Source organism: Lutra lutra, chromosome 14 (assembly GCF_902655055.1).
Source record: "Lutra lutra chromosome 14, mLutLut1.2, whole genome shotgun sequence".
NCBI classification, from domain to species: domain Eukaryota; kingdom Metazoa; phylum Chordata; class Mammalia; order Carnivora; family Mustelidae; genus Lutra; species Lutra lutra.
In genome coordinates, this window is record NC_062291.1 from 6,614,866 (window position 1) to 6,642,443 (window position 27,578).

The 27,578-nt window shown below is 42.0% G+C and overlaps 2 protein-coding genes across 13 annotated transcripts in view; one reads left to right on the forward strand and one right to left on the reverse strand.

The window, feature by feature from the left end:
• Nucleotides 1-729, reverse strand: part of ARID4B (AT-rich interaction domain 4B) — a 143,162-nt gene extending 142,433 nt beyond the window's left edge. For 4 of the 5 annotated variants that reach the window (XR_007122591.1, XM_047701446.1, XM_047701445.1 and 1 more), the window contains exon 1: nucleotides 426-562. The gene's annotated coding sequence lies outside the window, so the exon portion shown is untranslated. Of the gene's footprint in view, nucleotides 1-425; nucleotides 563-591 lie in introns of those variants that run through there. The other variant, XM_047701444.1, reaches the window with a different exon arrangement.
• Nucleotides 730-1,028: 299 nt separating this feature from the next.
• Nucleotides 1,029-14,561, forward strand: GGPS1 (geranylgeranyl diphosphate synthase 1). 8 transcript variants are annotated; one of them, XM_047701450.1, is made up of 5 exons: nucleotides 1,215-1,432; nucleotides 3,571-3,659; nucleotides 5,421-5,513; nucleotides 11,534-11,604; nucleotides 11,844-14,561. In XM_047701450.1, exons 3-5 carry the CDS (start codon nucleotides 5,444-5,446, stop codon nucleotides 12,603-12,605), a joined length of 903 nt encoding a protein of 300 aa, XP_047557406.1. In that variant the 5' UTR covers nucleotides 1,215-1,432; nucleotides 3,571-3,659; nucleotides 5,421-5,443; the 3' UTR covers nucleotides 12,606-14,561. The 8 variants fall into 8 exon arrangements, with proteins under 8 accessions (XP_047557409.1, XP_047557406.1, XP_047557405.1 ...); XM_047701449.1 differs by lacking the exon at nucleotides 3,571-3,659 and adding an exon at nucleotides 4,284-4,446; XM_047701448.1 differs by lacking the exon at nucleotides 3,571-3,659 and adding an exon at nucleotides 4,392-4,446.
• Nucleotides 14,562-27,578: the final 13,017 nt, after the last annotated feature.

Genomic DNA, 27,578 nt, shown 5'->3' on the forward strand with positions numbered 1-27,578 from the left:
CCGAGTGGGGGCGGCGGAGAGGCCAGGCGGGCCGGAGGGCCGCGGGCAGGACCGACCCGCCGCTCAGCCGCTGCCCACGTCCCGCTCCGAGGCGGAGACCAGACAAGTGCGAGCGGGATCCCCGGCTCCCGGGTCGCGGGGGCCTCCAGAGGACCGGGGGGCCGGGAGCAGACACTGCCCCCCGCGCCGGCCCGGGCCCCCCACCGCGGCCCAGAGGCGCTAAACCGCTGAGTGTGCAGCCGCCAGGCTGGGGGGCGACTCGTTCTCGGCAACTGCACGGGGGCGGGGGCTCCCGGAAGGCCGAGGCCCGGAATCCGGGCGCCCGGCGAGACCACCGAGCGATCGCCCCCTGCTCCTCGGCCGGGCCCGAGGACTCCCGAAAGGACCCCTCACGGGACCGCGAAAGCCTCAGAAAATGCCCCTACCTTCGGCGGAGGCGAGCTCTCACCCTGGCACGTCCAGAGTTCCCTCCCCTGCTCCCCCCCAAAACCAGCAGGCCCGGGGGAGAGATGGGGGAAGAAGGGCGGCGGGTCCAGCGGCTGCTGAGGCTGAAGCTCCGGCTCCTCCTCCTCCCGCGGCGGCGACTGGTACCTTTGTTTGGCGGCCGCTCGGGCTCCCTCGCTGGGGGGAGGGGGGGGGACGACGAAAAATCCCTCCCGGACTGGAGGTCCGGGCCCCGGATCGCGCTGCCCTCCAGAGGACGGCGGCGCCAGACCCTCTGCGGCTCCCTCCGGGCAAAGGTCCAGGCGGTGGCCGTGGCGGCGGCAAGCTTCAGCTCAAGAGACTCCCTCCGCTCCGGCGCCCAAGCTCCTCACTCCGGACTCGACTGACGGGCAAACATCGCTTCCCCCCCCCACCCCAAGAGCCCCCCTCCTTTCTTTCTCCCCTCCCCTAGATATTTTCCCCTCCCCTACCTCTTTCCCGGATGGCCCCTCAGACGACCTCGGATTGGTTAGCATTCTTTAGAACCCGCCCATCCCCTATTCTTATTGGTCCCCGGGATACAAACAACGACGCCATTTTCCCACCACTTCTATGGAAACAGAAAGTTACTCCTCAAAGCTCCCCGGGAAATGTAGTCCAACCTCTGGGGCCAATGCGAAAGCCTTTGCCCAGGAGAACTGCAAGACCCGCAATGCCCGGCGTCGGCGTGAGGCAAGTAGCGGGGGGAGGGGAAGGGGCGGGGCGACAAAGCAGTAGGGAGGCGGCAACGACGCCTGCGCAGTGTGACCGGGATGGCGCATTTTCTTGCACCGAGTAATGCGGCGTCGCTGGCGGCTGAGGAGGGCGGAGAGTTCTGTGGTGAAGTAAGGGGAGGGATCCATGTAGGCGTCAGGCGGAGCGTTGTTCTGAACTATAAAGTGGGAAGTTGATGCTGGGCACTACTACTCCCGGGCCGGCGACGCGAAAATTGTGATATCACCGTTGAACCGTGAGCGGCTGTGGTGGCGGCCGGGGGGGACCCGGATGGGAGTGAGGGCGGGGGAGGCGGGAAGGCGGGGTCGAGGGGAAAGAAAGAAAGGAGGGTGAGGACCCGGATGCTGAACCGGATTGTGTATGAATTTTCCATCCTCGCTGGAGAAGGGGAGGAGCGGTGGGTGACCCAGGAGGGCGGAAGGGGGCATCCGAGCCGAGAGGAAGCAGGAACCTCACCGGCCCTGCGGGCTCAGACTAGCAGAGGAGCGCCGGGAAGCGCTTTGGCCAAGTCTCTGCTAAAAATCTGCCTCGAAGTTATTTAAATCCGCTGCCTGTAGCTCGGGCAGTTTTGTTCAGGTCTGTCACCTCCCGGGGTTTGAGTGGAAGGATCCGTTCTGCGTTTCCAGCTACACTGATACTCGTCTGGCACCACTTAGCAATTTTGAAATCAGATCATTCCCTTTAAAAAAACAAAAAGCAACTTGCACGGTATTCTGACTTTTTATACCGCAAGTGTATGCCCTGATTTCATCCTCCAGCGCGTTAGAACCATGAGGTTCATTCAGTCCTTCCCATGCTTACTGGGCGCCTGCCGTCTGGAAAACGGTACGGACGAGAGTAAAGTGGACCCACAAGTGGGTGTGAAGTTGGTATCAGTGGTGAGTGCTGCGAAGGAGAGTTAACGTGATGATTTGAAATAGGGAATTCGACTTAAGGGAAGCACAGTGAGGATCGAGCTCAGACTGGGTTAGCAGGAGTTAATAGGGAAAGAACTTTCCAGGCGGAAAAAAACATCTTGGGAGCCTTGTATCTAGAGAGAGATTTTAAAGTGTGAAGAACTAACATAGTAATAACAAAAAATGATGATAATAAAATAAAGTGTGAAGAACTGAAGCTGGGGGTGGGGGAGGCGGGAGTAGCCCAGTATTCCAGACAGTTTGTTAGGGAGTGTGTTCTTACCTAAGAGCAAAGGGATGTCTCAGAAGGGTTCTCAGTCGGTTGGGAAATAGGGCCAGATCTAAATTTTGCTGGCCGAAGAGTAGAGGTCTACATTAGAGGGGCAAATGGAGGGAGCCCAACCAGATAATGTCAGTAGTAGTCCATACAGGGGGGACAGTTATTTTTATGTTAATATTGTATAATATTTTATGTTATACAAATAATATTTTATATTATGTTATACAAATATGTTATACAAATATGTTATACAAATATTTGTTATACAAATAATATGTTATACAAAATATTTTATGTTATGTTTTATTGTATAATATTTTATGTTAATATTGTATGAACAAATTAAAGGCAGTTTTCCAGTTTTGAAAGTGAGTAGTTTCAGACTCTCTCACAGAGGCATTCTGTAGTTACTCAATCTAAAAACAAGATAGTTGATTTCATGTAACACTAATGCTTCTTTATGTTGGAGTCTAGTACCTATCTGATGACTGAAATTTCCAGCCACAATGGGAGGCTTTGCATTAAAAGGGGTGGGGGTGAGGAAGCAGGTAGGGTATAGGCCGCTGTATGTAGAAACCCTGAGACTTAAGACACAAAACAGATTACTTTTCAATATCTAGAAAAATTGAGGTTCCTGTGTTTTGCCACTACTGAGAATACATGTGTATAAACATCCTGTAGGAAAGGAACATTAATTCACTTACTTATTAAGAGTTTCTTAAGGTGGGCGCCTGGGTGGCTCAGTGGGTTAAAGCCTCTGCCTTCGGCTTGGGTCATGATCTCAGGGTCCTGGGATCGAGTCCCACGTCGGTCTCTCTGCTCAGCAGGGAGCCTGCTTCCTCCTTTCTCTGCCGGCCTCTCTGCCTACTTGTGATTTGTCTCTGTCAAAGAAATAAATAAAATTTTAAAAAATTTTAAAAAGTTTCTTAAGGTAATTTTTAAAAATTAGGGGCACCTGGGTGGCTCATTCGTTAAGTGTCTGCCTTCAGCTCAGGTCACGATCTCAGGGTCCTGGGATTGAGCCCTGCATTGAGCTCCCTGCTTAGTGGAAGCCTGCTTCTCCCTCTCCTACTCCCCCTGCTTGTGTTCCGTCTTCTGTCTCTCTCTGTCAAATGAATAAATAAAATCTTTTCTAAAAAGATAATTTTTAAAAATTTATAATTCATATTTTTTGTTTTTTAATGGCATCAACCAAAGCCTTAAGAATTGGAACAAAGGTTAGTTAGCTCTGACTTCTGGGCAAGAGTATACCTGTCTCCAGATGAAGACAAAAGAGTTCTTGAAAGGTAGACTCATTATTTCAAGTTAAGTGTGTTCTGAAGGTTGTGAAAAAAGATGAACATGATTATTGCTCTCAACCTGTTATGGAAGAGATGGCTACCAACTGTTCGAAAGGCAGAAGTATATAAAATATCCCTTTTTTTGTTCATCCTACCTTTAATTCTGTTTAATAATCTTTTATTTAAGTGATTATTCTTCCTGCTTGTCGTCTTTTCTCTTTCTGATCTCTTAAGAATGAGGTAATATGTCGGGACGCCTGGGTGGCTCAGTTGGTTAAGCATCTGCCTTCGGCTTGGCTCATGATCCTAGGGTCCTGGGATCGAGTCCCACATTGGGCTGTTTGCACAGCAGGGACCCTGCTTCTCCCTCTGCCTGCTGTTCCTCTGCATGTGCTCTCTCTCTCTCTCTCTATGACAAATAGATAAAATCTAAGAAAAAGGGAAAAAAATGAGGCAACATGTCAAAGTTTAAACAGTAGAGATAAGAGGTTACTAGTTTTTAGATAGTTTCAAAATATTTTCGAACTTTTTTTTCCCCTGTGACATACTGGGTATTAATTGTCAGTCAAGGAAGGTGTCAATCAGAGCAATCAAGGCATTCCATTTCTACATGGAATTTTTCTCTTTGAGGTCATATTGCTAAGATGATTTCCTTTGCTGGAGTGCTCAGTTCTGAAGATTGTTTCTCCTTGTTACTCAAGAGGAGATTACAGAAAACACACTTTTTGATCCTTTCAGTTCATGATCCTAAAGACCAAATCATTGTTATAGAAACAAAAGAAAATAGATAAAGGTGAGAAGCCACCTAAAATGTGCCAAGATGTCAGAGTAATTAGAAAAGTAGATTCCTAAGATAAGAACAAATAAAAATAGCAAAAAATACAAAGAAGCCAAGTAGGGGTTGGATTCAACAGTAAAAAAGTATAGGAGGAAGGCCACAAATGGTATTCTAGAAAACACTGAAGTAAGGTAAAACTCCCAATAATAAATCGCTACAAGGGAATTGTGTGTGTATGTGTGTGTGTGTGTATACAAGGTAATATTTTTGATAATTGTATTCAAGTTAGTGTACGTCTTAAATTAGAATCTCTGAAATGGATTGATTGTAAAGAAAGTATAAGAAGTTTTCGCCTTATATTTTAATATATAAAATTTATTCATTCTAATGCTCATTGAAAAAAGTATGTTTACTAATTTATGTAATCAGTCAAATATAGAAGTATCTAATTCTGTGGATTTGTTTTGACATTGATTTGATGTCAACAATTTAAGCCCTTATGGTTGAGTAAAATAAGAATGGCTTAGTTTAGTATAAGTTTTGTAACTGAGGAAATCACTTACAACCCAGGTGAATACTCTGACCAATGAAATCACTTGAAGATTTTCCTTTTTTTTTTTTAATGAGATAATTTACATGTGTGGTTCACCCATATAAAGTTAACATTTTAGTATATTCATAGGGTTGTGCAACCATCACCACAATCTAATTGTAGAGTATTTTAATTCCTACAGAAAGAAACTTCATACTCCCTCTTCTTGCTACCACAGTGCTAGGCAGTCATCAATCTGCTTTCTGTGTTTGTGATTTGCCTTTTCTGAAGATGGGCTTCTTTTACTTACCATGTTTCAAGATTTCATATATGTAGAATTTTCTTATACAACATACTGAAAAAGTCTGCCTGTACAAAAACAACTTGAGATACAAATCCCTTTGCATTTGGAACTCAAAATTAATTCAGTTATTAAGATATTTCTCCTTTTTCACAGATCAGCTTTGAAGTTTAAAAACAATGGAGAAGACTCAAGAAACAGTCCAAAGGATTCTTCTAGAACCCTATAAGTATTTACTTCAGTTACCAGGTAACTGTTTAGTTATGGTCCATAGATCCATATAGAGTCTTGTGATAGAGTTGTGGTCATTCAAATGCTAGCATACAGAAAAGATTAGACTTACTAGCTCTTGAGATTTCCTATTTAATAAGGGATACATACAAGGAAAATTACAAATAGAACATTTTAGATTTTTTTTTGTTTTTTTTTTTTAAAGATTTTATTTATTTATTTGACAGACAGAAATCACAAGTAGGCAGAGAGGCAGGCAGAGAGAGAGGAGGAAGCAGGCTTGCCGCCGAGCAGAGAGCCCGATGCGGGGCTCGATCCCAGGATCCCGAGATCATGACCTGAGCCGAAGGCAGAGGCTTTAACCCACTGAGCCACCCAGGCGCCCCTAGTTTTATGTTCTTAAAGGGGATATTTTGGGGATGCCTGGCTGGCTCAGTCGGTTAAGCATCTGCCTTGCACTTGGGGTCAAGTCCCAGATTGGGCAGTGAAGAGCCTGCTTCTCCTTCTGCCTGCCACTCCCCCTGCTCTCTCTCTGGCAAATAAATAAATAAAATCTTTAAAAAGGGGGGGGGTATTTTTGACGTACCCTTTTAAAAATGTCCATTTATACAACATAACTAAAAAAAAAATACTGAAAACATTTGAGTACGTCATTGGAGGTTTTGGAATGCCACACGTTCCTATTCCCTACTATTTAGGTGTCAGGGGCTTTTATGCCAATTTATGTAACAACAAAAAGCTTTACTTTCCACGTTCATGTTTTCCACTGTCATCCACTCACTGCATTTCTTATGCTACTAGTTCCTTTAAGAGCCTAATAGTAATGCATCTCTAAGTCACATTACTTAGAAACAAGGCCCACATTATTCATGTATGAAGATGGGTCACCTAAACATGGCTTCTTACGGTAACACCTGCCTAATCACATGTATATGTATGTTTTATTTTGCTATTTTTTTAACTTGGTCTGGAAAATGGTGATAGCAAGTTAAAACTCATATATATAATAAGGGTGGGTTCCTGTAATAAAAATTCATTCACAGACCAGTTACTTGAAACTTGGAATGTACTTTCTTGTAGAAATTACATAAAAGATTAGTTGACAACCATAAGAACCTATTTAGCCCATAAGATAGCTAACCTATAGACCAGTGATGTTCTCAAATCAATCACAATAAACACTTGTTCATTTTTGTTCTAAAGTGCACACCTTTCTTTGTGGGCCCACCTCCGTGGTATTATGTGTGTTTCTATTCTTCATAGCCTGGAGAGGATAAATATGGTTATCAGAAGCTGAAGAGTGGTAGCTCCCCAGCTACATCTTGAAAGCCATCATGATTAGCGTCATTTCTATTCTGGTGGACCTACATGGAGACGTACCTGCTAATGTCAGTGTTTCAGAAAAATGGAGGGAACCAGGGCGTCTTTGGATCGGGTCATGATCCTGAGGTTGTGGGATCAAGCCCTGCATCGGGCTCCCTGCTTGGTGGGAAGCATGCTTCTCCCTCTCCCACTCCCCCTGCTTGTGTCCCCCACCCAAATAAAATCTTTAAAAAAAATAATAACTCACTAAAGCTTATTAAATGAAATCTAATTGACAGCATAAAGATATTCCATAGTACTATAGAAGCAATGTAAACGGATCTTAAATTTGTTAGATATAAATTACCTTCCACTATGATGAGTCCAGAGACAAATAAAATAAAATCCTGCTTCTTAAAAGTTAAAATCCTGGGCGCCTGGGTGGCTCAGTGGGTTAAGCCGCTGCCTTCGGCTCAGGTGATGATCTCAGGGTCCTGGGATCGAGTCCCGCATTGGGCTCTCTGCTCAGCAGGGAGCCTGCTTCCCTCTCTCTCTCTCTCTCTCTGCCTGCCTCTCTGTCTACTTGTGATCTCTCTCTGTCAAATAAATAAATAAAATCTTAAAAAAAAAAAGTTAAAATCCTAACATATTAAAGATGAAATCCTCAAGATCCAAAGGACAAAGAAGATACACACTTTTTTAAAAACCAGTTACTATTTTTTTAAGTTTTTATTTATTTGACAGAGAGCACAAGCAGTAGCAGTCAGAGGGAGAGAAGCAGGCTCCCCACTGAGCAAGGAGCCCAATGTAGGGCTCCATCCCAGGACCCCCGGACCGTGACCTGCACTGAGGGCAGATGCCCAACCGACTGAGCAACTCAAAACACCCAGGGTCTGTTACTATTTTTAAATTCATTAAAGGTAGTGCACCTCTTTATTGCCTACATCCAGGGCAGACAACGTTGACTGCCTTGCCCTTGTCATGGTGCTACTTTTTATTGATATATTGATGTATAACTACGTACTACAATTATTGTAAGTACAGGTCAAAAAGTTGACTAGGGGGGCACCTGGGTGGCTCAGTCGGTTGAGCATCTAACTTCAGCTCTGGTCATGGTACCGGGTCCTGGGATCAAGCCCCATATTGGGGCTCTGCACTCAGCAGAGAGTGCGCGTCTCTCTCTCCCTCTGCCCCTCACCCCCATTGCACATGTGCATACGCTGTCTCTCAAATAAATAAATCTTCTTTAAAAAAAAAAGAGAAAAGAATAATGAAAAGTTGCCTGCTTTTTAAGAAAAAGCCAAGAGGCATCTGGTTGGCTTAGTCAGTTAAGCATCTTGACTCTTGATTTCAGCTCAGATTTCAGAATCTGATTTTGAGATCAGGTTCTCTCTCTCCCTCTGCCCCACCTACTTCCCCCCAAAAAAAGAAAAATCAAGAGACCCCTTTTGAGTGATTTATTCAGCAGCTAGTAACTACACTTATTTCAGGGTCTCCTGCTGAGAAACAGGATGATGTTTCTCCTTGCACTTTACCCATTGTTGGACTTACTTTGTAACAAGTTTGCAGACACTGGCTAGAAGTGGGCTATGGTAAAACATGCCAGTTATCAGTGCTGTAAAGCATCTAAGGAGTGTCTCCTGTTCTGCTAAGCAAAACAAGGACCATCTGTAGCTAATTTTAGCAATAATGTTTACCTGTGTAATGAACTTCTGTAACATTTTTATTTAATCCTCATTATCCTATAGTATTTTAACATTTAAAACTCTCATTAGGTATCTCACTTTTTTACTATCTAATACAATCTTGTATCCATTTTAGAATATAACCTCAAAAGATTTTCCTAAAGAAACAGAAAATTACGAAGCACCTAGCTGAATCAATCAATGGAGCATGTGACTCTTGGGGTTGTAAATTCAAGCCCCCTGCTGGGGGTAGAGATTACTTAAAAAATAAAAATCTTGGGGCACCTGGGTGGCTCAGTGGGTTAAAGCCTCTGCCTTCGGCTCAGGTTATGATCCCAGGTTACTGGAATTGAGCCCCACATTGGGCTCTCTGCTTAGCAGGGAGCCTGCTTCCCCACTCTCTCTCTGCCTGCCTCTCTGCCTGCTTGTCATCTCTGTATGTCAAATAAATAAATAAAATCTTTAAAAAAAAATAAAAATAAAAATCTTTGTGGTTTTTATGACTGGGTGGCTCAGTCATTTAAGCATCTGCCTTTGGCTCAGCTCATGATCTCAGGGTCCTGGGATCAAGGCCCATGTCAGGCACCCTGCTCAGCAGGGAGTTTGCTTCTCCTTCTCCCTTAGCTCCTCCCCCCAACTCGCGCTCTCTCCAACTGTATCTCAAATGAATAAATAGAATCTAAAAAATAAATTACAAAACAAAAATAAATAAAAATCTTTAAAAAGAAAGAGGGAGTGGGGGAATTAGGTGATGGAGGGCACATGATATAATGAGCATTGGGTGTTATATGCAACTGATGAATCACTAAATTCTACCCCAGAAACTAATAATACAGTGTGTTAACTAAATTGAATTTAAATTAAAATTTTTTCTTAAATGGGGGGCGGGTGTCTGGGCTGCTCAGTTTGTTAAGCGTCCATCTCGTGATTTCAGCTCAGGTCATGATCTTAGGGTCACGAGATTGATCCCTCATCGGGCTCCACAAGGAGTCTGCTTGAGATTCTCTCCTCTTCCTGCCCCTCTGCTTGCACATGCAGTCTCCCCCCCCCCATAAATAAATAAATAAAATCTTTTAAAAAAAATAGGAAATTGCATTATGCATAATAAACCTATTTTTCACAGAGAACTCAGAGTTCCTAAAGTGACTTAAAGGTGGGCCAGACCATTTATTCTGCCAAAAAGTTACTCTTGCTATTAAAAGATTATAATAATTAGCAATTATTAGTATTAGGATTTTCTGGAATTTGTGAAGTCAAATGACTTTTATTTATTTGCCCTAGGGTAGGTCCCCAGGCCGGGAGTTAGTAACATTAAAGTCCTTAAAAGAGGAGAGGTAACTAGGGGGTTCTTGGGTGGCTCAGTTGAGCATCAGACTCCACAATTCAGCACAGAGTTTGGTTGTCCTTTCCCTCCCTCTCTGCCCCTACCCCTACTCACACACTCTTCTCCTTCTAAAATAAATATTTTTAAGAAATAAATGAAGAAAGGGGGCACCTGGGTGGCTCAGTGGATTAAGCCTCTGCCTTAGGCTCAGGTCATGATCCCAGGGTCATGGAATTGAGCCCCGCATCGGGCTCTCTGCTCAGCCAGGAGCCTGCTACCCCCTCTCTCTCTGCCTGCCTCTCTGCCTACTTGTGATCTCTGTCTGTCAAATAAATAAATAAAATATTTTAAAAATAAAAAAAAATAAATGAAAGGTAATTATCATGTGTTTCTTTTCATTTTGAGGGATCTCTGTGACTAGAACCTGTTAGAAATTATTTGGGGCCTTGAAACTATCAACCCAGACCCCAGACTATGGTTAAAGGAAAAAAAATACGGAAACACAACTACATTACCTATAAGTTAAGCCATTTATGTGCTCTTTTCTATGTACATTCAAAAGCAAAAAGGAAAAATGTGGCCCCACATTGATTCTTTGTGTTCTTCATCTTCTAAACTTGTTTTTTAAAGCGATATGGTTACTCTGCACAGATGTACTTTGTCAGTATAGCTCAGATTGGCCTTTGTTAAACTGGAAAGTAGATCAAAGTACAAACTATATATCTGCTACCCAGACCATGCTCACCTTAAAGGTTAGTAGACAGAAAATACTGCTTCTTGAACCCTAAGAGATCCTTCTCTTTTAGACTTCTCACAAAAAGTGCAACTTTTTTTCATTTGGATATGGGATGAGAGTTTATTCATTTGCTTGGGTGACTGGTGTAGAGAAAACATAGATAGGTCTTAGAAAATACTGTTTTTGTTCACTGAAACTTACATAACTTTTTCTGAAACCATCTGAAATTAGGATGTTATTGTGCATTCACTCTAGCAGGAAACTTGTAGAACGCTATTAAAAGAACTGGTTGGAGTTTTTATCTACCATTCCTTTATATTTGGGCAAAAATGACTTCTATTGATAACTACTACCCAAAAACCTCTTGAGCTTTCCATGTAAGAAAATGATAATATTGAAAAACTAATGGCCCTAGTCAAAATAAAAAGATTAACTTTTGACTAAACTGGAATGCTGAAAGGGAATACTTCAGGGAATGGTCATCTCATTTTTTTATAGGAAAGAAGCAGAGTTGCACAGTCTCTAAAACCTTAATTTAAAGAAATGGTAGATAATTTTAAGAGGTAATTTTATGATATTTTATTGAATTCAAAGTACAATTCATTAGAAATACCTACAGTTCTCTGAAAACAGACATTGCTGATTAACTGCCACTGACTAGACTGACTTATTTTTCAGAAAAGGAATGAATTAGATCATAGTTCCTAAAATGCCCACATTTCATTCCAAAATTGTTGATAAAAGTTAAGATGAAAGGAGTGGGCTTACTAGTGGGCCATTTGCATACTTTAGAATCTCCTTGCATGACCTGATTTCAAAAGACTGTGAGCTTTCAGAATGCGAATTTTGGTAGAGGGGGCGGTTGTGGGGGAGGGCCGCCAGCAGTGATGGGGCTGGATTCAAGTTTGAACAGTTTCCAAGGAAGTTTCTGAATGTTTTTTTAATAACTGAAATATTAATTTTATTGCCAAATTTTATTCTTTAATTTCAGGTAAACAAGTGAGAACCAAACTTTCACAGGCATTTAATCATTGGCTAAAAGTTCCAGAAGACAAACTACAGGTATTTAGGCAATTCTAACCTCATTCTTAATCCCTAACAAATTAATAGATGTGACATAAAATACTCTTTGCTCTTAATTGAGTTTAATGTGGATACGTGTATTGTTTTATATTGAGGTTGCTAAATAATTATTCATTGCAAAAACTAAGAAATCTGAGACTCTCATAATCTGTTAAGTATTTATAAGCTGTTTTGAATAGGTCAAATAAAATGAAATTGTCACTTGTCTTTTTTGTTAGATTATCATTGAAGTGACAGAAATGTTGCATAATGCCAGTTTGCTCATCGATGATATCGAAGACAACTCAAAACTCCGACGTGGCTTTCCAGTGGCACACAGCATCTATGGAATTCCATCTGTCATCAATTCTGCCAATTATGTGTATTTCCTTGGCCTCGAGAAAGTCTTAACCCTTAATCACCCAGATGCAGTGAAGCTTTTTACCCACCAGCTTTTGGAACTCCATCAGGGACAAGGTCTAGATATTTATTGGAGGGATAATTACACTTGTCCCACTGAAGAAGAATATAAAGCAATGGTGCTGCAGAAGACAGGTGGACTCTTCGGATTAGCAGTAGGTCTCATGCAGTTGTTCTCTGACTACAAAGAAGATCTAAAGCCACTGCTTAATACATTGGGGCTCTTTTTCCAAATTAGGGATGATTATGCTAATTTACACTCCAAAGAATATAGTGAAAACAAAAGCTTTTGTGAAGATCTAACAGAGGGAAAGTTCTCCTTCCCTACTATTCATGCTATTTGGTCGAGGCCTGAAAGCACGCAGGTGCAGAATATCTTGCGTCAGAGAACCGAGAATGTAGATATTAAAAAATACTGTGTACATTATCTCGAGGATGTAGGTTCTTTTGAATACACTCGGAGTACTCTTAAAGAGCTTGAATCTAAAGCCTATAAACAAATCGATGCACGTGGTGGGAACCCTGAGCTTGTAGCCCTAATTAAGCACTTAAGCCAAATGTTCAAAGAAGAGAATGAATAATACTAAGCCATTTCCAGTTAGACCTGGTAGCGTATTGCAGTTGACTATTTTTTTGTCTTTTAGCCTATCACTTTTTTAAAAATTTGGACCGAGCTGTCACTCTCCACAAACCGAGTGAATAGGAGTGATGTGAATGAGGTGGTTTCGATTTAGAACCCCTTTGTACAGATAATCATCATAGTACAAAGTTGAAAGAATCAAAACGAGCCACATTTAAGTAGGTCTGATTTGAATGTCAGAATGTGCTATGTCTAGACCTTATGGACAGCTGCCACAAATGTTCTGTTGATTCTGTCAATAAAGAAGACTTCAGGTTCCAGGAATTTTTATCTAGATACTTCCTAACTGTGCTATATGGGCAATCTCCCATTCGTCTACCCCAGTTTCAAGTCAGTGACTCCTTGGGACCAGTTTCTGTAGCGAGCTGGCCCAGAGACCACTGGACCTCCTCTTTCTTCCTAAATGTTGTTACTTATAATATCTCGGTCTCTTCTTGGAAACTCCCTCCCTAAAATCTTCCATGAAAAAGCTGACCATGATAAGCAGTAAGCGTACCAGTCTTTTTTCTTACCCTCTTCCTTTTTTTTCTTCCTCCCTGCCCAGCAAATTCTGCTTTTAACCAGGGAGACTCCACTTAATGGAATTTATACGCTAGTCCAAATTCATTCATTTTTTTCCTTATAATTTGTGACCCCAAAACAGATTGATACCTGGGTACAGCAATGTCTTTCCATTTGAGAAGAAACAAAAGGTACATGGAAAGAGTATTTTAGGGAAGAGCCTTTATTTAAGCCTTTTTGTAGTTTCCTACTGGTTAGTAAGTAAAAATCGTAAAAGAGCTGTTTGCTCACCTTAAGTACAAAAGCAGGGGGAAACGCCCTTTTCTTTGCCACTGAGATCACTACTCCCCCTTAAAGGCAATTGGTGCTTGAATAAAAAGGGAAATAGGTATCTTTAATCTCTGATTAAAGGAATGAGAAGTGTTAACCTGAGAGCTAGTGCCTGGCTGAAAAGTAGTCAAAGGCTCTGCTGTCAGGTACTCAATTAGCTTTATAGTGCTTTAACCCTGACTCTCTATCCCTTTTGTGTACTTTCTACCCTGAACACCCTGGAGCCACCTGGCAACAAGAGGTAGGAGAAAAGAAAAACCCTGATTCCTTAGTTTACAAGTGTTGCTGACCTCCCCAAATGAAACTGTTTTCCAGAAACATTGCATTTTGCTTGTTTGGTTCCATTATGATATATTTTGGCAGATTTGATCACTATGAACTTGCATGAAAAAATCTCACTGAAGCCTTCAACCCAATCTTTGAAGAGTTGGGTAGTACCTTCACTAGTTTTTAAAATTTGAATCTTCCATTTTAACTGAAAATCATGGGTATTTATGCTGCATTATGGAAATTTGAACTGTGTTTATGAATCCATTACTTAAAAACTTAAAGATTAGTCAAAAAGATCTAATGCTAACTATATAAACAAAATGTTTACCTTTAAGATGAAGGCTGCTTAAGTTGATTATTCCTTACCTAATCAAATTAATTTTGGCCTGGTGCTATTCATGATTCCTTTGTCATTTGTATCTGGTCTTTGTCAAGGACAGAAATGCTTGACCTTGAATTGGAGACTTACAGAAAGTCATTTTATCCATTAAGTAATCAAAAGTCTATTCTTTTCACCTTGAACTATAATCACAGTTGTCAATATAGAAGAACAATGTAAGAGAACTTTAAATCTAGTAAAAATATATTAATTTATCTACTTAGGTTTAAACTACAATATTTTTTTTTTTCTGCTTAAAGGAATGTCTTGGAACCAAAGTAAACCGGATTTTGGATGTAGAAGACCTGTAATTTTGAAATATTTTCCTATTTTCTAGTCTATAGAGGTTCAAAAAATAAATTGATTTTTTTCCTTGCCAAAGCCAAAAGAATGAAGGCTAAATTATGTTGTCATAAATAATTTTCAGCGAGATTTTAAATCCATTAGCTCTTCTCTATTCTACTCTATTCCACTCTGTTAACTTCCAACTTGACTTCCTTCCCTTCTTGACCTATGCCCTACAGTCATTCACTTCTGGCAGCCGTTTAGGGGCTTTCTCGGATCACTTTCCTTAGGTCCTCATCCTGCCAGTTCCCAGTCCTGGTTGCGTCCAACCACCCCCATCTTTGTTGCTCCCTACTTGCTCAGTGCTGCTGGGGAGTGTTTCCACAACTGCTCTTACCACCATTGCAGGTTAACATGTTAAGGCCTCAGTAAGACCTTTTATTTACCTAACCCTGATGGGAGTTTTCACATTTGTCGATCTAATGTCCACTGCTTCTTTTCCACTCTTTTTCCAGTTAATGGAAACTCTGCAAATTTTCCTCCTCTCTACTTCTTAAGTCTGTCGGCCTTTCAACTCGAGAAAAGTTGTTTGTCCTCATGCCATAAGCCCAAGGAACCCCTCCCATTCTTGTTTCCCTCCCTTTCTGCCTCCTGAGGGCCTATTAAGTCCTCTGCATTATATCCTCAAGATTTATCTGTTGGCTCTCTTTTTAATCAGTGTATTCAGAGGAAGGAGAAGGGGAAGGAAATGTACGTAGATGAAGTACCTATTGGGTACCAGATGATTTGTTCAAGCATTTGTTGAGCAGAGCCAGGACGTTGAATACAGGTCAAAGCACGTCGTCCTATACAGCCAGCCTCCCATTCTATGTGCATACTTAAATATGTTTAAAAGTTTTGAAAGCACTGTCTATTATAGTAACATACACTCCAACCAAGGTGTTCTTTCCAAAGCATAAATCTGATTGTCATTCCCATGTCTTACATTCTCTTTGGTTTGTTTGGGTTTTGGGGTTTTTCTTTTATTTATTTTTAGGGAGAGAGAGCACATGAGTGAGGAGGAACAGAGGGGGAGTGAGGGGAAGAAGGAATCTGAAGCAGATTCCACAGTGTCCTCTGACAGCCCAGCGCGGAGCTGATTCACTCCCTGTGAGGTCACGACCTAAGCTGGAACCAAGAGCTGGATAACCAACCGAGCCACCCGGGCATCCTCTGACATTCTCTCTGAATCCTCAGTATGCCACCTATAAATCCCTTGGCATAACATGTAAGACTTCCTAAAATCTGATCTCCAACCCACTCTTCACTAACCATATTTCCTAACACTTCACTCTCCCCATACAGCTCATGTTCTGCCATGAAGTAGTACTCATCATTGCCGAGACTTACCTATTTTCATTTAATTCATTTAGAATATTTCCTGAGTGCCTATGTGCTAGATCTACGCTAGGCTTTGGAGATGTAAGAGTGATAAAGACACTATTCCTTAACTTCATGATTTTTCTGTGATGGAGACTAGTAAATAAATAGCCAGTTACTAAACAGCATTGTTATTGCTGGAATCAGGGCCCCTAATTACTTGTTTACTTGTCTCCCATTACACTGGAAACTCATTAAGGGCAAAGTCTGTGACTTACTCACCCTTGTATTCCCAGAAGCACTTAATAAATATTTATAATGAGTAAATCTACTTGAAACTAATCTCTCACCTCTCAAGGGTTCCATTAAAAAAAGTGTGTAAAAAGATATTATAAACTTCAAATGTTAGCTCTTAAGTTAATGTGGTTCTACCTCTCAAATGATTCTTACTCAGTGCTCTGTTCCCTTCTGAAAGGATTCTTAGACTCCTTACTGTTTTGTCCATGAGAACCATTTTATCCAAAGCCTGAGCTCAAATTCAAGTTCTGTAACTGCCTAGTCATTTGAGCTTTCCATCATCACCTTTAAATAACATAATTAAAACCAACCTATACTTCCCTTCGATCCCTCTACCAATCCAAACAATGGAATGAAACCACTTCTACCTCTGCCTTGTCTGTCACCATCTTCATGCTTCAAGTGATCCAGGAGTGTCATTTATTTACCCTCATCTCCTCCATCTATCCAGTCCTCCCCAGTCCTACAGCTTCGTCCTTTTTTCCCCCCTAAGATTTTATTTACTTGTCAGAGAGAGCATAAGCAGGCACAGAGAGAAGCAGGCTCCCCACTGAGCACAGAGCCCAGTCGGTGCTCGATCCCAGGACCCTGGGATCATGACCTGAGCCAAAGTCAGACATTTAACTGACTGAAGCACTCAGGCATCGAGATCATCCTTTAAAAAAAAAAAAAAAAAAAAAGATTTTATTTGAGATAGAGCAAGAGGGAGAGAGAGAGAAAGCCTAAGCAGCGGGAGAGAGAAAGGGAAAAGCAGTCTCCACTGAGCAGGGAGCCGACATGGGGCTCAATCCCAGGACTCGGGGATCATGACCTGAGCTGAAAGCAGATGTTCAACCAACTGAGCCACGTAGGTGCCCTGATTTGTCCTTTGAGATCTCTGTTATCGAACCCTTACTTTGCATTTTCCTTGTCATTAGAACAGGCTTTGTTGCCATACAAATCTGATACTTAGTGGTTACAGTACAGAAAAAGACTGATAATGGATTCCACAATCATGTGAATTCAGATAGAACACAATTGGCATTCCTCTCTTCAAACTGCCGTCACCTCCAGTGGGCTACTACAGACTTTCTCTGGTTATTTCACTAATACTATATTAATGCAACCTCAGATTTTATGTGATTAAATATACTGGACCTTAACAGGTGGTATGGTTTATTTTTACTATATACTAGCTAGTAAAATATATAGTAGTGCATTAAACAATAATGTTGGTAATGTAAGTTTCAGTGTTAACCCATGAGTTCAAGTTAATTGTGTAGGATGCTTTATAACCATTGATTAATGGGCATCTTTTCACAGAGATGTTTGGAAAACACCTGTAGCACTAGCTACTATATTACGAGAATTCTTTTTTTTTTTTTTTAAGATTTTATTTATTAGACAGGGAGTGAGCATGACCAGGGGGAGGGGCAGAAGTAGAGGGAGAAGCAGGCTCCCCAGTGAGCAAGGAGCCCGATGCAGGATTCAATCTCAGGGCCCTGGGATCATGACCTGAGCTGAAGGCAGATGCCTAAGCAAGTGAGCCACACAAGTGTCCTTTTTTTTTTTAAGGTTGTATTTTATTTATTTATTTGGGAGAAGAGAGGGAGAATCCCAAGCAGACTCCATGCTGAACACAAAGCCCAAGAGACTCGATCCCACAACTCTGAGATCATGACCTGAACCCAAACCAAGAGTCAGATGCTCAACTGACTGAGCCACCCATGTACCCCATGTGCATTCTCCATAAAGCACTGTATGCTTTAGGAGGATGACCAAGTGATTATCCTTGAATTATATCTGTTGCTGTACATAAAGAAAACTAGATCTGAGGATCTGAGGATTGGTTTAATGAACAATAGAAGATGTTTAATGGTAAGCTTGTAGGATGCTTTATAACCATTGATTAATGGGCATCTTTTCACAGAGATGTGTCTACCTTCCTCCTCAGAGACATTTCTGACAGGATCTCCACTGGCCTTGCCCAGCACTTAGCCAGGAAGACCAACGAACAGATGTTTGTCAGCTGTAACCTTCAAAGCACAGACAGTAACTTCCATTACTTGTGAAAAGAGGATGAAGGAAATGGAGGCTGTTTCGGAAAAGTTCTAGCAGAGTGGGAGAAGTGAAGATTTGTAAGTCATGTACAATATATATTTAAATATATGGATTGAATTTCAAAACAACAAAAACAAAGGCCTTCCCTTGAGTAGCTTATGCCTTGTCTTACACACCTACATAAGAGTATAACAAAAGAACCTAGGTCAACAGTAGAGGGGGACGCCTAGATGGCTCAGTCCAGTTAAGTGTCTGTCTTTGGTTCAGGTCATGATCACAACTTCATTTCTTTTTAAGTCTGAATTATAGCATTGCATGGGTAGACCACATTTTATTTATCCATTTTTTAGTTGACAGGCATTTGGGTTGTTCCTACTTTTTGGCTATTATGAATAATGTCAACATTTGCATAGAAGTTTTTGTGTGCATGTATTTTTTCATTTCTTTTAGGTAATATTATGGGCTGGTGGTCATGTTGTAGACATAATTATGTTTAAATGAGGTCATAAGAGAAGGGACCTGATCCAACAGGATTAGTGTCCTTATAAAAAGAGACAAGAGAAAGCTATTTTCTCTCTCTCTGTCATGTGAGGACACAGTGAGAAGAGAGCCATCTGCCAGCCAGGAAAGAAGTGCTCACCAGGAATCAAATTGGCTGGCACCTTAACCTTGGACTCGAGCCTCCAGTACTGGGAGAAAATAAACTTCTGTTGTTTAAGTCACTCAGTTTGTGGTATTTTTTTATAGCAGCTCAAGCCAACAGTGACAGGTAAATCCTAGAAGTGGAGTGGCTGAGTCACATGGTGATCTTGTTTTACCTTTTGAGTAGGCAATATATACTTAAGATATACCCCTTTAGGTGTACAAAATGTATGTAAAAATATATTTATTTATTTATTACAGCAGTATGTATGATAGAAAAAAGTAACAAATGTCCACCAGTATAAATTGATTAAATCACAGTCTGTGATTGAGTGCAGCAAAACTCTCTATATACTGGGCACCTGAGTGGCTCAGTCAGTTAAGTGTCTGCCTTCAGGTCAGGCCATGATCTCAGGGTCCTGGGATTGAGCCCTGCATTGGGCTCCCAGCTCAGTGGGGAGTCTGCTTCTCCCTCTTCCTTTGCCCCTCCCCCTCTGCTTGTGGTCTGTATCCCACTTTCTCTCAAATAAATAAAATCTTAAAATTCCTGGAATACAGAAAGCAGATGACTGATTGATGAAAGCAGTGTGGATAAAGCCATAGCTGAAAATACATAGGGAAGGGGTTGGAGCTGACATAGGATCCAAAAGCTCAGTAGAACCAGATGTATAGGCAGAATAATGCCCTTACCAAGGATATCCATGTCCTCGTCCCCAGAACGATAATTTTGGTACATTCTATGGCAAAGGGGAATTAAAGTTGCAGATGAAATTAAGGTTGCTAATCAGATGACCTTAAAATACGGAGATTATCCTAAATGGCCCAGGTGGACCAAAGTAATATAAGGATTTTTCCAAGTGGAAGAGGGAGGGAGGCAGGGAGGGTCTCTTCTAGAGAGCTAGAAGTTAGTTTCTGGGGAGAATCTGGGCAACTGGCAGAGGTGTTGGTGTCAAACAGCCACACTCTTCTATTTGGCATTTGGGAGCCTTCCTGGAGCATGATAGCTGTTCCCTTCCCTTTCACATGACAATGAGACTTACCATCAAGCAGCCTTCTCAGAAACTCCCACATTTATAGAGCACCTGCAATATAACAGAGAAAGACCAGGGTTAAAAAAAAAAAAGAAGAAGAAAAAGAAAGAAAGAAAAGAGCAACAACATTTAATTTAAATTTAAACATTTAAAGGAAACAGGAATAATGAAGAGAATAGAGAAACCCTTATTTTTTTTAAAGATTTTATTTATTATTTATTTGACAGAGATCACAAGTAGACAGAGAGGCAGGCAGAGAGAGAGAGGGAAGCAGGCTCCCTGTCGAGCAGAGAGCCCGATGCGGGACTCAATCCCAGGACCCTGGGATCACGACCTGAGCCGAAGGCAGTGGCTTAACCCATTGAGCCACCCAGGCGCCCCTAGAGAAACCCTTATAATAAGACAAACCATAATAAAAAATATCATTGGAGAGATTTGAGGAGGTAGTGAATTGACTCTATAACATATTTTTTGTCTACCCAGCAATCACTCCTTGCTTTTTCCTTGTGGAAAGAAATCTGATATTTTTCTCCGTGCTTCATGGTCCTATGCTTCACAGGAGGTAGAGGAGGTCAGTCTTTTTCTCTTAAGACCCTCAACTGACTGGATGAGGCCCACCCATACTAAGGAGAGCCATCTGCTTTACCCAGTCTACTGATGTGACTGTTAATCTCATCTAAAATACTCCTTCACAGCAACACTTAGACCAGCGTTTGACCAAATATCTGGGTGCCATGACCTAGCCTAAGTTGATATAATTAATCTTCACAACCAGTATGATAAAGGAAAAGTTGCCATGTCAGAAGGGCCAAAAGTTCATAAGAAGAAGGCTGCCAGGAACTTGGCATGATAACCACCAGCTGCTGGGGAACATCTCCCTGGAAGGCTGACTCTTCCTTGCAATGGGGCTAGGAGGAGGCCCAACCTTGAAGAAGATTATAAAATGTTACAATGAGTGAATTCACTTTTTATTTTTTCTATTTTATTTTTTAAAATATTTCATTCTTAAGTAATCTCTATCTACACCCAACATGGGGCTCAAACTCATGACCCCAAGATCAAAAGTTACACAATCCACTGACTGAGCCAGCCAGGCGTCCCTGATTTTTTGTTTTCTTATACAAATCTTTCTCAGAATGTGCTTGTGAACAATTATTCATAGCCTCAACTTCATGATGTCTAATTAGATACCAATGAAATCAATAATCTCCTGAAATTGAGTGGGCTTACCTGAACTTGATGTTCTTTCAAGTCATCCCACAACTCCAAATGGCTTCTGTACTGAAATAGTTGTCACAGTCCCAATAACAAAAACCAAGAAAGTAAGTGTAGACACTGAGAAAGTATGCAGCACAAGAACAACAAAAGGCAAAGACAGATAACCAGGGAGGGAGCAATCAAAGGAGTAAGAAACTCAGAAAGGAAGAAGAGACCAGCTAATTGAAAAAAAAAAAAAGGGTGTTCTTAATCTGGGATCCGCGGTCTACTTTTTGGCCTATTAATAGGCTTGAAAAGGTTAATTAACCCTCTGAAATTATAAGCAAAATTTGTATGTATACGGATAACTTTCTTTAGATTTCCAAAGTAATTCATAACTCCCTGTCGAAAAAAGGAGAGGAAGAGGAAGAAGAAGAAGGAGATGATGGTGATGATGATGATGATGATGATGATGGAGGAGGAGGAGGAGGAGGAGAAGAGGAGGAAGAGAGAACCATTGGCATTGAGATATGTGGTTTCCAGGAGTGAACCATTACAGGGTAATGCAGCAGAGACATCCAATAGGATACTGACTGAAAAATGTTCATCAATATGGCAGTTAGATCTATTCTGTGAAGAGTCATTTAGCTTTGTTCCCCCAACTTTCTTTCTACTTCAACTCATGCCAGTCTGCCTTCTGAGTTCAGAACTACCAAAACAGCCCTTGTCAAGGACAGTGACATTTATTTTGCAAAATCTAGTTAGTATTACTCTCTTTTCATCTTCCTTGACTTCTCAGCAGCTAAAACCCCAGTCTACAGGGCCCCTGAGTGGCTCAGATGGTTGTGTCCGTCTTCAGCGCTGGTCATCATCTCCAGGTCCTGAGATCAAGCCCTGTGTCAGGCTCCCGACTCAGCGGGGAGTCTGCTTCTCCGTCTTCCTCTTCCTGCCTCTCCCCCTGCTTGTACTCTGTCTCTCTCCCATATGAGTAAATAAAATCTTAAAAACGTAACAAAAATAAGACCCCCTTCTTCAAGTTTTGCTCCTACCTGTCTGGCTTAGGCCACCATTTTCTTTTCAAAAAAAATTTTTAAGTAGGCTCCATGCCCATCTTGGACCTTGAATGCATGACCTTGAACTTGAGAGTCACATACTCTACCCACCAAGCCAGCCAGACACCCCTAAGCCACCACTTTTGTGTGTGTGTGCTCTAGATGAAATGACTGTAATAGCTTATAACTGACCTCTCTACTCATCATCTTCCCTCTTAGCTAGCCCTCTCCCCTGCTTCCCATCCCTATTAACTTGTAGCACTAGAAAGATCTTCACCAAAAAAAAATTTTTTAAGATTTTATGTGACACAGAGAGATATAGTGAGAGAGGGAACACAAACAGGGGGAGTGGGAGAGGAAGAAGCAGGCTTCCTGCTGAGCAGGGAGCCAGATCCAGGGCTCCATCCAAGGACCTGGGATCATGACCTGAGCTGAAGGCAGATGCTTAAACGACTGAGCCACCCAGGTGCCCCTTTAAAAAAATTTTTAAGGATCTTATTTGACAGAGAAAGAGTGGAAACAGGGAGAGCAGCAGGCAGAGGGAGAAGGAGAACCAGGCTCCCCACTGAGCAAGGAGCCTGATGCTAGGCTCCATCCCAGGCCCTCGAGACCATGATTTGAGCTGAAGGCAGGCGCTTAACCCACTGAGCCACCCAGGTGCCCTAGAAAGATCTTTAATAACTGTAAGTTGGTATTTCCCATGGGGGATCTTCATATATGCTCTTTCTTAGGCCTGTAATGCTCTTCTTCCAGTTTTTTTTTTTTTTTAAGATTTATTTATTTACTTATGAGAGAGAGAGAGAACCTGAGCGCACGCACTCAGGTGTGGGGGAGGGGTGTGGGGGGGAGAATCTTCAAGCAGAATCCTCCAGCTCAGGGAGACAGCTGACTCAATCCCTGGGGTGGGGGCGGGGGGGCGGGGGGCAGGATTGATCCCGTGGGGCTCAATCCCATGACCGGTGAGATCATGACCTGAGCCAAAACCAAAAGTCTGACGCTCAACTGGCTAAGCCAGTTTATTGTTGTGTTTTTATTTTTGTTTTTTTAAACATTCTGGATCCTCTTATCTTCCACCTATCAGTTCAAATAACCATCTTGAAAGTTATCTTTCCTTTACCTTCCTACTCTAATTTGGTTACATCTTATGACAGCACCCTCTGTTTCCTTTATTGCACTTAGCACAATCTGAAATTATTTATTTTATTTATGTATCATCTATCTCATGCTATTAGAATATACATGTCCCAGGACTGGTACACTGCATCTCTTTTTCACTGCTAGACCTCCAATGCCTGTAAACAGTGTTTGGTGCAGAGCTGATACTCACTAGGTATTTACTCAATGCACCAAAGATGAAACTCAAAAGAGATTCCATTGCAAATATTCAGTATTTTAAGTTTGAGCTTTTTTCTATAATGTTTTAAATACAACTTTTATTTTTATTTACTTATTTAATTTATTTTTAAAGATTGTATTTACCTATTTATTTGAGAGAGAGAGAGAGAGCAAGCAGGGGGAAGGAGCAGAGGGAGAGGGACAAGAAGACTCCATGCTGAGCACAAAGCCTGCCATGGGGCTCAATCCCTGTCATTAGAACAGGAGACAACGACCCTAGCCAAAGTCAAGAGTTGGATGCCTAACTGACTGAGCCACCCAGGCACCCCTTAAGTATGATTTTTACAACAAAAGGTAAGAATTAATCCTATCGGGGCACCTGGGTGGCTCAGTGGGTTAAAGCCTCTGCCTTCAGCTCAGGTCATGATTCCCAGGGTCCCGGGATCAAGCCCCACATCAGGCTCTTTGCTCCGCAAGGAGCCTGCTTCCCCCTGGAGCCTGCTTCCCCCTCTCTCACTGCCTGCCTTTCTGCCTACTTGCAATCTTTGTCAAATAAATAAATAAAATATTTAAAAAAAAGAATTAATCCTGTCATTGGAAGAACAAATATTGTGAAAATGTCTATGCTACCTAAAGCAATCTACACATTTAATGCAATCCCTATCAAAATACCATCACTTTTTTTTCAAAGATATGGAACAAACAATCCTAAAGTTTATATGGAACCAGAAAAGACCTCGAGTAGCCAGAGGAATATTGAAAAAGAAAGCCAAAGTTGGTGGCATCACAATTCCAGACTTCAAGCTCTATTACAAAGCTGTCATCTCAAGATAGCATGGTACTGGCACAAAAACAGACACATAGATCAATGGAACAAAATAGAGAGCCCAGAAATAGACCCCCAACTCTATGGTCAACTAATCTTCGACAAAGCAAGAAAGAATGTCCGATGGAAAAAGGACAGTCTCTTCAACAAATGGTGTTAGGAGGGGCGCCTGGGTGGCTCAGTGGGTTGGGCCTCTGCCTTCAACTCGGGTCATGATCTTGGGATCCTGGGATCGAGCCCTGCATCAGGCTTTCTGCTCAGCAGGGAACCTGCTTCTCCCTCTCTCTCTGCCTGCCTCTCTGCCTACTTGTGATCTCTCTCTGTCAAATAAATACAAATCTTTAACAAATGGTGTTGGGAAAATTGGACAGCCACATGCAGAAAAATGAAACTGGACCATTTCCTTACACCACACACAAAATTAGACTCAAAATGGAAGAAGGACCTCAATGTGAGAAAGGAATCCATCAAAATCCTTGAGGAGAACAGAGGCAGCAACCTCTTCTACCTCAGCCGCAGCAACTTCTTCCTAGGAACATCGCCAAAGGCAAGGGAAGCAAGGGCAAAAATGAACTATTGGGACTTAAGATCTAGAGCTTCTGCACAGCAAAAGAAACAGTCATCAAAACCAAAAGACAACTGACAGAATGGGAGAAGATATTTGCAAACAACATATCAGATAAAGGGCGAGTATCCAAAATCTATAAAGAACTTAGCAAACTCAACACCCAAAGAACAAATAATCCAATCAAGAAATGGGCAGAGGACATGAACAGACATTTCTGCAAAGAAGACATCCAGATGGCCAACAGACACATGAAAAAGCGCTCCACATCACTCGGCATCAGGGAAATACAAATCAAGACCACAATGAGATACCACCGCACACCAGTCAGAATGGCTAAAATTAACAAGTCAGGAAATGACAGATGCTGGCGAGGATGCGGAGAGAGGGGAACCCTCCTACACTGTTGGTGGGAATGCAAGCTGGTGCAACCACTCTGGAAAACAGCATGGAGGTTCCTCAAAAAGTTGAAAATAGAGCTACCCTATGATCCAGCAATCACACTACCGGGTATTTACCCTAAAGATACAAATGTAGTGATCCGAAGGGGCACGTGCAGCCAAATGTTTATAGCAGCAATGTCCACAATTACCAAGCTATGGAAAGAACCTAGATGCCCATTAACAGGTGAATGGATAAAGAAGATGTGATACACACACACACACACACACACACACACACACACACACACACAATGGAATATTATGCAGCCATCAAAAGAAATGAAATCTTGCCATTTGCAACGACGTGGATGGAACAAGAGGGTATTATGCTTAGCAAAATAAGTCAGTCAGAGAAAGACAATTATCATATTATCTCCCTGATATGAGGAAGTTGAGAGGCAATGTGGGGGGTTTGTGGGGCAGGAAAAGAACAAAAGAAACAAGATGGGATCAGGAGGGAGACAAACCATAAGAGACTCTTACTCTCACAAAACAAACTGAGGGTTGCCAGCAGGAGGGGAGTAGAGAGAGGGTGGTTAGGCTATGGACATTGGGGAGGGTATGTGCTATGGTGAGTGCTGTGAAGTGTGTAAACCTAGCTCCCCTGGGGCTAATAATACATTATATGTTAATAAAAGATTAAAAAAAAAAAGAAGAACCCCATAAACCTATGCTGTAGAGAAACCAAGGGTTATGGGACTGAGGAATCACCTTGGTGATTTGAAGTCACTGATGAAGCCAGAAGGCCAGGCTGAAAGGGATAAAAGTGAGAAGGATGTGAGGAATGAGAGAAGGATGTACACACCTCTTTACAAGAAAGATTGAGCAGATTGAGTACTTCAAGTAGGGAACATAGTCAAGGCAGCAGTGTATAAGATCAATGTGACAAGAAAAGGACTGAAGGCAGATCATGATTTCCCTCTAGATAAAACTGGGCAAATATTGTCACAATTTAGTGGAGAGAAGGGATGTCTGGGTGGCTCAGTTGTTATGCATCTGCCTTCAGCTCAGGTCATGATCCCAGGGTTGTGAGATCAAGCCCCACATCAGGCTCCCTGCTCAGTGGGGAGCCTGCTTCTCCCATTCCCCCTGCTTGTATTTCCTCTCTAGCTGTCTCTCTCTTTGTGTCAAATAAATAAATAAAATCTTTAAAAAATTAAGTGTAGAGAAGAAAATATTTTACAAAGAAAAAGCAGATTCATGCTTTCTGTGTCTGTTGTGGGGTGGTGTGAATTTGGTAGATGCCAAACAATTTTCAAGAATGGTGGGTTTTTCTCTGCCAAAAGGCAACTTAAAAACCTTCAGGTTAAAAAGTCCACAGCTCTTTTTAGGACATATATGAAGGTCAGTAAATAACTTACCTGCTTCAGTTTTTGTCTAAGTTAGGGTTAAAAGTGTCCTCCAACCAATTCAATTCAAAACCACATTGAGATACCACCTTACACCAGTTAGAATGGCCAAAATTAACAAGACAGTAAACAACGTGTGTTGGAGAGGATGTAGAGAAAGGGGAACCCTCTTACACTGTTGGTGGGAATGCAAGTTGGTACAGCCACTTTGGAAAACAGTGTGGAGATTCCTTAAGAAATTAAGAATAGAGCTTCCCTATGACCCTGCAATTGCACTAATGGGTATTTACCCCCAAAGATACAGATGTAGTGAAAAGAAGGGCCATCTGTATCCCAATGTTCATAGCAGCAATGGCCACGGTCGCCAAACTGTGGAAAGAACCAAGATGCCCTTCAACAGACGAATGGATAAGGAAGATGTGGTCCATATATACTATGGAGTATTATGCCTCCATCAGAAAGGATGAATACCCAACTTTTGTATCAACATGGATGGGACTGGAAGAGATTATGCTGAGTGAAATAAGTCAAGCAGAGAGAGTCAATTATCATATGGTTTCACTTAATTGTGGCGCATAAGGAATAACGCAGAGGACATGGGGAGATGGAGAGGAGAAGTGAATTGGGGGAAATCCAAGGTGGAGATGAACCATGAGAGACTGTGGACTCTGAGAAACAAACTGAGAGTTTTGAAAGGGCGGGGCGGGGGTGGGAAGTTGGGTGATCCTGGTGGTGGGTATTATGGAGGGCACATATTGCATAGAGAACTGGGTGTGGTGCATAAACAATGAATTCTGGTACACTGAAAAGAAATTTTTTTAATAAGTGCAACTTTTGGGGCGCCTGGGTGGCTCAGTGGGTTGAAGCCTCTGCCTTCGGCTCAGGTCATGGTCCCAGGGTCCTGGGATCGAGCCCCGCATCGGGCTCTCTGCTCAGTGGGAGCCTGCTTCCCTCTCTCTGTCTGCCTCTCTGCCTACTTGTGATCTCTGTCTGTCAAATAAATAAAAAAATTA

Bases quoted from the DNA above. Each gene is read 5' to 3' on its own strand.
- GGPS1 (XM_047701453.1), top strand. From the start codon at position 5,444: ATGGAGAAGACTCAAGAAACAGTCCAAAGGATTCTTCTAGAACCCTAT. The intron at 5,514-11,533 runs GTAACTGTTTAG...CTTTAATTTCAG, and splicing joins GTATTTACTTCAGTTACCAG to GTAAACAAGTGAGAACCAAA. The intron at 11,605-11,843 runs GTATTTAGGCAA...CTTTTTTGTTAG, and splicing joins TTCCAGAAGACAAACTACAG to ATTATCATTGAAGTGACAGA.